This window comes from Branchiostoma floridae, chromosome 4 (assembly GCF_000003815.2).
Source record: "Branchiostoma floridae strain S238N-H82 chromosome 4, Bfl_VNyyK, whole genome shotgun sequence".
In the NCBI taxonomy this organism is placed as follows: Eukaryota; Metazoa; Chordata; class Leptocardii; order Amphioxiformes; family Branchiostomatidae; genus Branchiostoma; species Branchiostoma floridae.
Genome location: NC_049982.1, coordinates 24595493 through 24608873, shown reverse-complemented (window position 1 = coordinate 24608873; position 13381 = coordinate 24595493). Strand labels below are relative to the sequence as shown.

The 13381-nt window shown below is 39.4% G+C and overlaps 1 protein-coding gene across 1 annotated transcript in view; it reads left to right on the top strand.

Moving 5' to 3' along the window:
• LOC118414772 (GFP-like fluorescent chromoprotein dsFP483) overlaps window positions 1-6306 on the top strand; it is a 10350-nt gene extending 4044 nt beyond the window's left edge. The window contains exons 3-8 of the mRNA XM_035819008.1: window positions 2994-3042; window positions 3319-3411; window positions 4305-4456; window positions 4987-5086; window positions 5395-5525; window positions 6067-6306. Coding sequence (XP_035674901.1) covers window positions 3040-3042; window positions 3319-3411; window positions 4305-4456; window positions 4987-5086; window positions 5395-5525; window positions 6067-6250 — 663 coding nt within the window. The 5' untranslated portion in view covers window positions 2994-3039 and the 3' untranslated portion in view covers window positions 6251-6306. The remainder of the gene's footprint in view (window positions 1-2993; window positions 3043-3318; window positions 3412-4304; window positions 4457-4986; window positions 5087-5394; window positions 5526-6066) is intronic.
• Window positions 6307-13381: the final 7075 nt, after the last annotated feature.

Sequence of the window (13381 nt, the reverse complement as noted above, 5' to 3'; positions counted from 1 at the left end):
TGATATTCCAAAATAAGGGACCCACAACGTAAAATTAATAGGAAAAAACTACAACAGTTAGAGCTTTAACGGGGGTGATAGTCCCTGACCATTTAAATATGAAAAGAGAATAGAAGCTGTGACTCGCGGACAAGCTTTATTTCCAGGCAAGCCTCAATTTTAAAATCAAAACATATCCCGTTCCATGCGAAATGTGACTATTGTCGAGAGCACGAGCGGGGTTAAAGTTTTGGAATGTTGTGATTTCGATGAACTAGAAAGGGATTTGTCGGGTTTTCGGCCGATTCCACGGTCCGGCGGGGGTGTTGGAGGGACGTCCCCTATGCCCGATAACCATACCATTTCCGGAGGAGCGTCCCCTAATAAAGGGAGGCACATCCCCTTTCCAAGAGGAACGTCCCCTTGAACGTCGAGGAGTGTCCTCTTTTCTAGAGGAGTGTGCACATTCGCGAGGGATGTCCCCATTCGATTGGTCGGGGTGATGATAGCTTATGAGTGGTACTTATGCGGTATGGTACCTGATATATATACATATATAAGCTTGCAGAGAAAAATAATTGCACAAAACGCTATATGTTATAATTGTTTCCAACATAGAAAATTGTCTTTGGGTGGTGTTTACTTGTTGTCAACATTTCTGAAGGTCAGTCTTGCAGTGGTGCATTATGATATCGCACGATGTTTGTATTCACTATGAATGTAGACAATGTCATATGTCTTGATATATCAGCGACATTCGTTGCTGCAACGAACATGAGAATCACTGAGAGTAGAATTTCCTAACTAACATTATGCGCAACTACAGCCGTCTAACCATACAATTAGGAGCTATCTCTACGGTGCTGGGAGAGTAGTCCGCCCGCCCAGTTTGTTATCGCACGCCGGGGGAGTTTTTTACGGGGTTGGGTTTACTGTAGATGCATTTAAGTTCGCGGAGATTTAATTTCGTTGTAGCGGGAAAATGGACTTTTTGCGATGGATTTAAGTTCGCGGTAACACCATAGACTGCTGTCTAATATCATAATAGAAAATGTTCGCGGTTGTTTTAAGTTCGCGGTGAAATGGTCACCGCGAAAACCGCGAACATTTATCCACCGCGAACATTAATCCACCTGCATTTACAGTAGTTCCCGCATTCCACTCAAACTCCCTCCGCGTGAATCTCCTACCGTGTAAAATCCCAACATGCGTGCAACATTACCCATCCGCTCCTACCGGGGATAGAAGATTACCCTCTGCGGCAGAGAGCTTAATTTTCCCCGAAGAGAGCCTGGCCAAGCCACGATAGGCTAGATACCAGGTTATGAGCCACCGGCCTTCATCTACATGTAGCTAATACTCTCTGCAATATACTGTAAATGTATTTAAGTTCGCGGGGATTTAATTTCGCGGTAGCAGGAAAACATTTTGCGGTGGTTTTAAGTTCGCGGTAGCACCATGCATTGTAGTCTCTTAATGCTATAGGAAACTATTCGCGGTGGTTTTAAGTTTGCGGTGAAGTGGCCACGGCGAAAACCGCGAACATTAAACCACCGCGAACGTTTCTGCATTTACAGTATTCCGTAGCAAAGATCAATTCAACGTTAAACTTACTTATTTGGCAGTTCTTCGACCCCGGCGCTCGCCCTATAAGGGGCATGTCAGGTCAGCAGAGCGTACCTGCGTTACACGTTTGTCCTTCAAAATACAACAATGGCGTCTTCACAAAAGGTTATGACATGTCCTTGCTGCTATAATTTGTTCCTTTGTAATGCCGAAGATACTGCATTCCTTAAAGGTTGAGGTCTTTCCTTCGAAAGGTTGACAGATGCAATTGCACAAAAAAATGACCTACCGACATGAGGACAAATTTTATGGATGACATCCTTTGCAGAGTGCAAAAATAATGAGACAGCGCGAAAAACAAGATGGGTAAAAAAAAACCAAGATGGCTAAATTGTCAAAATCGACACCATAAACGTCGTAACAAGATTTGAAGTGACAAAACGTCGCATGACAACTAAAAATGCATTAATTCCTGTATTAAAGAAGTGAACTAGTGTAGTAAAAGTGACACTATAGTAAGTAGTAATAAGTAGATTGGTATCACTCTCCAAGCTGGCAACTACATTCATGGCTTCCATATTGGTGGTACGTTTATCCAACTACTAGTATCCAACAAGTTTCACTTCTGCAACTATAGTCATGGCTGCCTCACTAGTGTCACTTCTACAAGTATTATTAGGCTACAACAAAGCATGTTTGCCCATTTTGGTCTATCTATCTACCTAAAGTGCGAAAAGGAACGAAAAGCAACGAAATGGAAAGTGCCGAAAGTGTGAAAAGGAATGAAAAGAAACGCAAAGAAACCAACGTTCCTTTTCGTTCCTTTTGCACTTTCGGTACTTTCCTTTTCGTTCTTCTTCGTTCCTTTTCGCTCCTTTTCGTTCCTTTTCGGACTTTCGGTACACCGGATCAAACCGGCAGGGTAGACAACAACAACAGCGAAAACAGAACGCGTACCTCCTGAAAACCTCAAAAAGACGTGGCACCGTCCATCTGCTTGGAGATCCCCATTTTGTCACTGCGGGAGAGAGGTCAAAAGCAACGCCAACCGTGTCGTATGTCTTCCTCATAAGCTTGCGTGACAAAACTGAAAACAGTACAGAACTGTAGCGGATCTGTTACTGCTGAAAGTAAAGCATGGCGTTCCCGGCCCAATGAAGTTTCACCTGGCCGGGTTCACAACACCATCTACAGTAGCTTACCGCTCCTCAAATCTACCCAAACGTATATTGCCAAGGTACGATGGCCCAGAAAGACATCCCGCCGTTGCATACACAAATGAAGTTATGGAAAGGCTCACATTGTTCACAAACGATTTTATGAGCTTCGCGCATCGCCTTTTGCGGCACTACTATTTTGTGGCACTGTTGAAATAAGTTACATACTTGAGTAAAATCGCATAATCTCTTTATCTATGATTTACCGACATCATGTCATTTTTTCTTCAGACTCAAGGCGTTTCCTCCAGTGATTATCTGAGACGACACGTCCATAATGGTAAATTTACGCACAACATTATGCTATCACTGTCATATCATCAGTCTCAACCTGTTAATGAAAGCTAATGAAAGTTAAAGGTTGCCTAAGGTTTCAAATTCTCTTTGTGGCTAAGTGTTTCTGTACCTTTTGTGTTAGAATACAAAATGTTCTTAATATCTCACTTTTAAATTTGAGTACAACACGTAGAAACATGTCAATCGTAGTGAAATCACTGTTCTTCTATAGCTGTTGATATGTAGTTTGTATTTATCAGACACGATACTTTGATTGCAGCCTCTTCCAAAGACCCACGAGTTGCACATCTTTGGTTCCTTCAATGGTGTTAAGTTTGACATGGTTGGTGAAGGCACCGGTAACCCTAATGAGGTAAGCATGTAACATATCCTGACTTCCAGTGGCAAAAAAGTACCTCCAATAGGCTGGGTATTTTCTAGTAGATAACCAACCACAAAAAAATGCTTTTCGAATTATGATTTGAATATCATTTGATGATGATGTACGAAGTCTGAACCTAGTATGTATGGTACTGTAGCTATGAGATTATTATCATTTCTTAGTAGATTAACTCGTCAGAAAATAGTTTTGTAAACACCTTAAAGTTTGTTGCAAACTGTCGCGATTTCATAAGGGCATCTATACGATGCAATCCAGGAAATTGTGGAACTGAAACAAAAACGGTTAGAATAAATCACATCGCTTTTTCACCCCTTTAGAAGAAAACAACAAATTAAATACACATTATATCATTTTACACTGTCCTGTACATAGAAAAGAAACGTAGCCATAGATCTGTGCCATCCTTCATCTTGAGTCAATGGAAAAAACTAACAGTTTGACTAAGTTTACTTCAGTGAATATTAGTTTATCGATATGTTCTACTATCAAATGATACATGTACATATTCAAAGATGTTGTTGCTGTTCGTCCATCTGAACTTGATAAGGACCTTGACTTTAACATCTTAAAAGATAAAGATACATTAATACATTGTAAATCGAATTCCAATTACGAACGCCATTTTGAACTGTGGTCTCGCGAGAGTATAACGTGGTGATAGCTCACGAGAGCTCGCACAAAGCGAGGTCGGAGAGGATTCCTGCGTCTCTTAGACAGGTGATCTGCAAAGATGGCTGCAGCCAGCCAGGTACGCTCCCCAAGCTCCTCCTATACATGTATGCTCTCAGGGGCAAAAGACACCGGTGGGCGCGATTGTGCTAGATATGGTCCTATTAGACTTAACTCTATTCCTCCACCTTCAGGGGTCTGAGGAGCTAAAACTGAAGTCCACCAATGGTCCCCTGAAGTTCTCCCCCTACATCCTGGTCCCTCACCTCGGGTACGCTTTCAACCAGTACCTGCCCTTCCCCGACGGGATGTCTCCTTTCCAGGCCGCCATGCAGGACGAATCGGGGTGAGTGATAGATCTTTCATAAATCCCCCTTTACAAATCAAGAACTTAGCTCGGCCGAGTTGTCAGCGAGCTCTAAATTACGAGGAGGTATGACCCTGATGCCGACAAATAAACTCTGCCATTTGTTCGTAGGCATCAGGGTCATGCTTCCTCGTAATTTAGAGCTAAATTCTTGATTTTTTTAGTAATGTTAAAAATGTAGCTTGAGATGCCGTTTTGTACGCGTATGCTCTTGCGAAGTAAGACCTAAGTAAGTTGTAAATGTAAGCAGAGATAGAATTGTTTATAACAGAATTATGCTTATGAATCGAGACTTCCTTTTTTTGTTCAGGGAGTACCTAATATACGATCGTGTATTTCCTCACTCACTGATATAACGTCATTGCTCATATTTATGATTTATATTTACTCACTTTATGATGTGTGTTTCCTACAACCTCGTAACGCCTCACAATCTGGGTAAGGGTGAAAAATTTGATGTGTTAGCAACATTGTTTCTATTTGTTTGTTTATTTGTTTGTTTGTTTCAGGTATCAAGTGCATCGCACGTTGCAGTATGAAGACGGTGCCTTCGTGACTGCTAACTTACGCTACACCTACGAGGGAAGTCACATCAAAGGGGAGTTCCAGGTAACTATTCATAACGAAATTTGTGAACGATTAAAAACATCTAGGTGTTTGTTTGTTTCCAACAGAGTGGTACTAGTTTTCGTAATTTCTATATTCAAAACTAATTATTATGATTGCTGATCCAAATATTGCGTTAAAAGAAACTGCTTCTCAAACTGAAACCAACTCTACATTTAAACTCATTTTAAACTTGACAAAGTTCAACAAAATAGTAGTAAATCAATTTGACATATGCGAGAATAATATTCCACAATTTCTCGGCTGTATACATAGAGCACTATAATGTTGACTATAATATAATACTTCAGGTGATCGGGACCGGTTTTCCTCCTGATGGTCCTGTGATGACCAACAAGCTCACCGCTTTGGACTGGAGCGTGGTCAAGTTTGTGTACCCCAACGACAAGACCATCCTCAGCACTTTCGACAAAACCTACACGTACGTACGAGATTTTCTTATGTCCAACATTCAACGACACGCGATTGAAAGTTCTTCACTATCTATCTACTACTTCAAAATAGTTACCGTCTGCTTTTCCGAACATAAGATATCAAAACCGGGATTTCTGCTGTGGTACCATATAAAAGCTGACAGGTGGTCCAAAACCATTGTAAGATCTCATGATAGCCTTATCTTATGAGATATGCTAACACTAATACTAACTAATATTGTTGGTAAGCGACGACAAAATATAAATGTAGTCTGTAGTCAGCTATGATTATGATGCTACCCTTTCCGGAAAATTACTTCGTCCAGTCTATTACAGTGACGTTTTGAATTGTGGGACTATAGATTCACCGCGGATCCTTATCCCTAAGACGCAACCGACACCGGCACCACCCCCTTCCTCCCACCTACACCATCCACACGTTTTCCCTGAAAAAAGATGGCGGATGACTCTATACTCACCAACCATCTTCGAGTCATGTGTTACAGTTTGCCTATATATTTAGTATTACATTTTCCCCCTTCCTTATAGCACCACCGATGGCAAACGCTACCAGTGCACATTTCGTGAAAACAACACCTTCGCCAAGCCGATGGCGGCCGACATCCTGCAGAAGCAGCCGATGTTCATTTTCCATAAGACGGAGCTCCAGCACTCTAACAACGCCGAGCTCACCTTCAAGGAGAAGCAGACAGCCTTCTCCGATATGAAGTGAGCATCCGAAGTGTAACATTTGACTGACAACACCCAAAGAATCAGCTGATTATACATTATTTTTTTAGCAATCAGCTTTCTGACATTCATACTTTAACAAGAAAACACTTCGCCGACAGTGAAGGCACTGATACCATTTCCAAAAGCCACTGTTTTTACTTTGAAAGGGTGTTGAAACAGTCAAATGTAAATCTGAATGGATGCTTTGCATCGTTTCTACGCATACGAATATGAGTACTGCGATGAATAAGAGCTTTCGCTATCTCATAAATCTATATACAATACAATCTTGGGTGGTATACAGAAATGCTCTAAGAGTTTTACGTTAGGATCATTATAAAAGGCATTTTCCTGGCCACGTACATGTAGTAGATTGTTTTCCATCTTACATATGTATCTATCCACAAAATTCTAGAAATAAGCGCCATTTTGAAACTAGCTCTCGCGAGAGCACAGTCTGACGGGAATGTGCGTGAAGTTTTGTATTCAATCAAATAGAGGCTTGCTGCGTCTATGGAAATGGACCTGAAAAAAAGAAGATGCACAATTCCCATTTTGTATCACCTTCAGACAGCTATATAAATATACAGACCACTGATTAATTCTTGCTAGTAAAAATCTGGTTAGTACTAACTCAACGATAAACAACAGTAAGGCTCAATATGATCTGAATGTGACTATTTCAGAAAATATGTATTTCCGTATGTCACTCCATATACGCAAAACAAATGTCTATTTCCTAGCATCGTTGGTATTGTTCTACTTCTTTGGTTATGCTAATAAATGCTCTGGAAACTATTGCATAAATTGTTGCTCGTTATTTAGTATTATTGATATATCGTACACAAACATTAGGTACAGAGCTGCATGTTTTCAGCGGGTTTTCGATGTCACAGAGACAAAACATTGCTTTAACTTTAATGAGAAAAAAAGTCCAGTTTCAAAAGTGAAAGCAGTACGAGATATTAAACTAGAACTATAAATAGAATTACCTGTTTTTGCCTTTTGTCTCTAACTATGCACAGATAGCCTAATGACCAATGGTAACTTGGAGAATTCGTGGAGAGGCTCTTGTGTTTCCTGGCAGCTAAAATGATTTTTTAAAGACTCGTTCGTTTATTGACACATTTTACCAGCAATGATTTGAAATTCCTGGGGCATATTTGTCTAATTTGAAATTCGTATAATCCTGTCTCGGGGAAAAAACCGTAGCCATGACGTCAACGTCAACAAGCCAAAACGTCAATGTCAACAAGCCAGAACGTCAATGTCAACAAGCCAGAACGTCAATGTCAACAAGCAAGAACGTCGATGTTAACAAGCCAGAACGTAAATTTCAACAAGCCAGAACGTCAATGTCAACAAGCAAGAACGTCGATGTTAACAAGCCAGAATGTAAATTTCAACAAGTCAGAACGTCAGTGTCAACAATCCAGAACGTCAATGTCAACAAGACAGAACGTCAATGTCAACAAAAAAGTAAAAGTCACAACTTCAGCACCAACAGGTGAGGACGTCAGAACATTAACGTCAGAACGTTCACGTCAACAAGTTAGAACGTCAGGACGTCAGCATGAACAAGTCAGAAAAGAAAATTAGGGTTTTAACTTTAACAAGTCATAAAACGTAAACATACAAAATAACTCACTTGATTGATTGGTTTGGGGTAGGGGCCATATTCCAGAGTCCAAACACACCAGAATTCGTGGGCGCTCAAAACTTATATTAGATCTCTGCGGTCGAATTCTGGTTTTATTAAGGTAACAATAAGGTAGAGCGATCGATTTGCATGTGTGGGTAGCTAGTTCAAGATCCGGTCTTGAGTCATGAGTGACAAAATTGAGCGACAAAATGAAATGAACGTTGAACACATCACTCCATTAACAGTTTGTAGGGGGCATCGTCACTTCCGGTAAAAAGTTCAATTAATTGGTGCCATTTCTCTGTCTTTTTCAGTGCAAACATCGTAACTCAAGAATACCACTCCTTGAACTCTAAATGGATCGTACGTGATAAGATTTTCGCACTTCAGTCCCTGGTTTTGAAGGCCCAGTTTAACAATGATTAAACAACAAATCTGATTTTTAGTCGCTAATGACTGTCTCCTTCCAGTTGGAAGGTGGCCTAACCAATCAAGAGGTACTGTAAATGCATAAACTTTCGCGGTGGTTTAATGTTCGCGGTTTTCGCGGTGGCCGCGAACTTAAAACCACCGCGAAAACTTGTTTTTCCCGCTACCGCGAAATTAAATCCCCGCGAACATATATTAAATACATTTACAGTACCTAGTCAGCGGTGTAAAACGCCTGGATAATAGACATTGGCACAAGAGTATCTTAGACCTGTGATAGCATTGTACATTACCCCTATTATACACAGTCTTTCAAGCTTTCAACCGAAGATAGGAGGTTTTCTGTCCGACCAGTGATACTGATTTTAGCATGATTTTAGCATAACCCATAGTGGATATCTTCCCTGTACTAACCTTGTAGACAACTGCCATTAATCTTGTGGTGGTTAGAACTTTATGGAAAATTTTGATAGTCAAACACATTTGACGCCCTACACGTATTGGGGTAAAATCATGTTTATCATCATCGTAATATAAGCCAGTAGAAGGACTAAATATTTGTTAAGTATATGTTGACCTTCATATATCCAGACTGCATAGCTTCGTATTAAGGAGAATCTATTGTACAGTAACAGACCAACTTGTCAAACTTGCATATTACACTATGTCAATACGCCATTTATGTTCACATTTCTATACTATATTTGTATGCAGTTATAGAATTTAGACGAGAATCATTGTATTAATTGACTTGTTATTGTTGCCTTACAATTGTACCATATACAAATGTTGTGCAATAAAGTTCATTCATTCATACAAGGTAAACATGTTGTTTTTATTCAGTTGGTCTCATTCCTGTATTACTGCGAGTGTATACTATAAAACAGTCCGGGCCCAAAAAATGATTGGGCATCAAAAGCATTATGTTTAGGTGGATAATAAATTTCCTTTCCTTTTTCATATAAAAACGATTTGAGCTAGTGTATTTCTGCCATTATCATGCCAGAAAGTTTCGTAATGCGAACGATTGTCGGACGTGTACGTTTATCTGTCCGGATTGCTGTAGTCAGGCCTTCCCCGGTTTAAAAAGCCTCTAGCGGGATATTGTGTAATTGCACTTTAAAATCCTAAAACTATCGTTTTGTTGGTTAGATTTGGGCGACATTTTTTTGTTCACCTAACGAACAAGTTTCCTTACGATAGAAAGCAAAGCATTATCAGATACTGTGTTTCTTTGCTGACAGAATGTTGGATTTGCGGGCATAAAATGTTCGTATTTTAACACTGAACCCAATGGAACGGTAAAATGCAGGAATGGGACCTTCTTCCCCTCAGAGTAAGGTCAATAGCCAGTACCAAGTAGCTTGGTTACTGGCAATATAGCATACAGCCTGCAGTGTCGAAGTGGCAGGACAGAACATGCACTGTCTCATCAATCATATTTCACGTTATTTGGTAGAGGATAATGCAAGTCTTATATATATATGTAAATTAGTGAACTTTGACAACTATGCCCCAGGATTTTAAATACTTGCAGGTAAAAGGTGTAACTAAACAAACCAGTTTAAAGAAATCATTTCAACTGCCAGGAATCACAAGGGCCAGAATGCAGAATAAAAGTATGATTTTAAAACCTCTGGCACCAAGGGCATGCCGAAGTACTAGTACGGAATAAGAATTAAAGAGCAGTTCCACGCGTAATACAGGCAAGTGCAGGACAAGAAATTTTTCTCTTTTGCATGTGCAAGTTACTGATGCAGAAATGCAGCTCACATTTCAAGGTTAGCTTATCCTTTACCAATATTCTGCGCCAACATGGCTCTGCGCCAAACACAGCACAGTCTCAATGGTCCCTTCCAAAAGACGTATAAAATCCCAGCCGATACACTAATTCAATAGTACAAAATAAGGAAGAACAATATATGCAATAGTACCCAGAGCCTTTGTTAGTATTACCAAGAAGTAGAATAACTTAACAATGTTAGAAGTAGACCAACACATTCGAAATTATTGTCTTGCGTATATGGAGTAATAGACGAAGATAAGCATTTCTTATATATGCAAATTCAGCTAATATTTAGCTTTACTGTTATTAATCGTTGAATTTGTAAAAAGCAGATTTTTAACCACACAAGACTGTATTGGATATATAAGATAAAGCATATAATCACCGCAATACTAAAAGGATCTATCGTATTAGCATGCAGAAACGATGCAAAACATCCAGTCAGATTTACATTTGACTGTTGAAACACCCTTTCGAAGTACAAACAGTGGCTTTGGGGTATAGTATATTCAGTACCTTCATTATTGAGTGAGATGTTGTTCTTGTAAAAGTATTGACACAAAAGTATAATTTGTAGTTTGTATACGATACTCTGAGTATTTGCAAACAGAATATGTGTAAACTTGCAAACTTTTGTAATTTTTCCAGTTTTCCCAAAACAATGTTTGCTTTTCCTCTTACTGCGGTATTGAGTGTTGCCAGAAAACATGTTTTCTTAAATCTTGAAAACCACATTTACACGTGGTTTAACTCCATGTTTGCAAGTTATACACTTGGCAAGTCACCATATATGGTTTACAAATGGACCCTTTGTAAGATCTTGCCATTCGGTGTCGTCGACCTGTGGGACGAATTTGTTCGAGCGCCCAAGATCGTCTTTAGTCTATGCAACTAAGGCCACACTGACTTTATTCTATAGATGACATCCTCTGTAAACCCTAAAAAACTAATGCACGAGGGAGAAAGAAAAGAACAAAAATCCAGCAAAGAAAAAACAGCATAGCCACAGGACTAAACATTCAGTCCATTATTTCCCAGGCTTGGTTTGCCATCAGTATAGTAAGCCTACAAGAGACAATCATTGCCATTTCAATAACATTTTGATGTTTTTTTTTTTATATTTTCATATTGGCATTCTTGTTTAAAGAGGGGAACAATGGCGCTGTGGCTCTATGGTTTGAAAATGTACCCCCTTACTTTGGGTAGCAGAGCATATGGCAAGCGTAAAATTCTGATTAAACAGGGACGCTATTGGGTGACATGTAGCCACATTTTTTTTTAAAACAGGTGAAAATTAATGCGCGCTCTAATGTCATTCATAAATCAAGTCAGAAAGGCCTTATGCCTTACCAGCGTAGATCAGGTATCAGGTCCGGAGTTGTTTTGTGTGACAGCATCGCTGTCTTATGTAAGATCTTTGGGGTGAAAGATCTTGGATTAAATGATTTCAGACGGTTCCATGCCACTAGACAAAGGGTTCACACTACTCTGATAACATACACCCTCAGTTTTCTTATAGCCTCTAATATAAGGTCTTTGGGGTGGAGGGACCTGGGTTTAAATTTCCATGACATTAGACAAAGGACCGGCCCAACTCTGATCACAATTTACACTCAGTTTTCTTAGCAGCGTCTTGTATAAGGTCTTTTGGGTGAAGGACATTGCTTTGAATATTCAAACGGCCAAGTTTCATGCCATAACACAACTGATTTTGGTTATGGAATATGGCCACTGAAACTGTGTGTCCGGTACAGAATTATTATTGTAATAATAATAACGGCTAATGATGAGTTAATATTGATATTGTGATCTACATTCCTGCATTCAGAAGTTCCAGTTTTTCAAAACACAGACGTTTTCCTCGTGTACTTACCTGTCACTTTTGGAACGCAGACTGCTTTCTTCTAATTCCGTGCCAAATATTTCAGTCTGTCCTTCGTATCAAAGGTTTTAAGACCGACAACACTTTTTTTGGTTCATAGTGGACCTTGAGATTTCTAGTGGCGCCTGAAATGAATTCATTTTTTAGATGGGGTTATTTTTGCATGGCTTATACCAGCAAGGATTTAGAACTCCTGGGTGCTCAGGGGCAAAGGTAACTTATCTAAGATTTACAGAAGCCTTTCTCCAGGAAAACATACGTAGAATGTTATTGATGAGCCGGTGCTCGTTGTAGACATTAAAATTAAAAAAAAATGTTAGTGATAATTCTTTTAGACCTAAGAGGAATCATAGTTTAATCTAGTTAGCTTGCCACCATATCTTTCAAAATGCAGACATCACTTTGAAGCTTTGCCGTGATAGCGAGTTTTCAGGAAGGAGGAAAACTCGCTATCACGGCAAACTCCCTTCCTCGATAAACTCCCTTTCCCGACACAAGAGACCATAGCCAATGTTGAAAATCGCGAACCAACGCCCCTCCCCCCTAAAAAAAACCAGCCCCGCCCGAAGACTGCAAGGGAGTCTAATAAAAAGAAGCGGCAGATGCAGAGAGGAAAGATCTCCGAGTGAGTCTCTGACCTTTCTGTGCATATTCCGAGACTGTACAAAAGGCAAAATAATATAGTAGAATTGAACTTTTCAAAACTCTTGTTGTGAATTCACACTTTCTCGGATTGTTTCAAGTATTAAAGAACAAAGATTTGTGTTTTCCTTTGAAGTCATTGTTTCGCCTCTGTGAAATTGAAAACCGGCTCAAAATAGCCCTAGAGATCTGTTCTAAATAATACAAAATAAGGAAGACCTATCTTTGCAATAGTACCTAGAGCCTTTATTAGCAATGCCGTACAAAGGATGAATGACAACTGAAGTAACGGTATAGAAAACACAGCTATTTTTTAGAAAATATTCGGAATTTTTATTTTGTGTATGTCGAGTAATTATAACATACGAATTCAAGTATTTTTGAAATAATTGTATTTTCTGAAATATTCATATTCCCTCCATTTTAACTTTACTGTTGTTTGTCGATGAATTTCTACGAAGTAGATCTTATACATGTCTAAAGATAACAAAGAATCTGAATAAAGCATTAATTTCTATATCCATTTCCAAAGACACTGCTAACTTCGTTTTGATTCAGCCTCATGATTCCCGTCATACTGTGCTCTCGAGGGAGAGCAAATTTCAAAATGGCGCTCATTTGTAGAATTTTGTATATAGATGTGAAAATATGGTGGACGACAATCCATTACATTCAAATGGATATAACCTGCCATGTTGATCCTTAAGGAAAATGTCGTTTTAAATTTTAGTCGCCATCACAAAGCTACGAT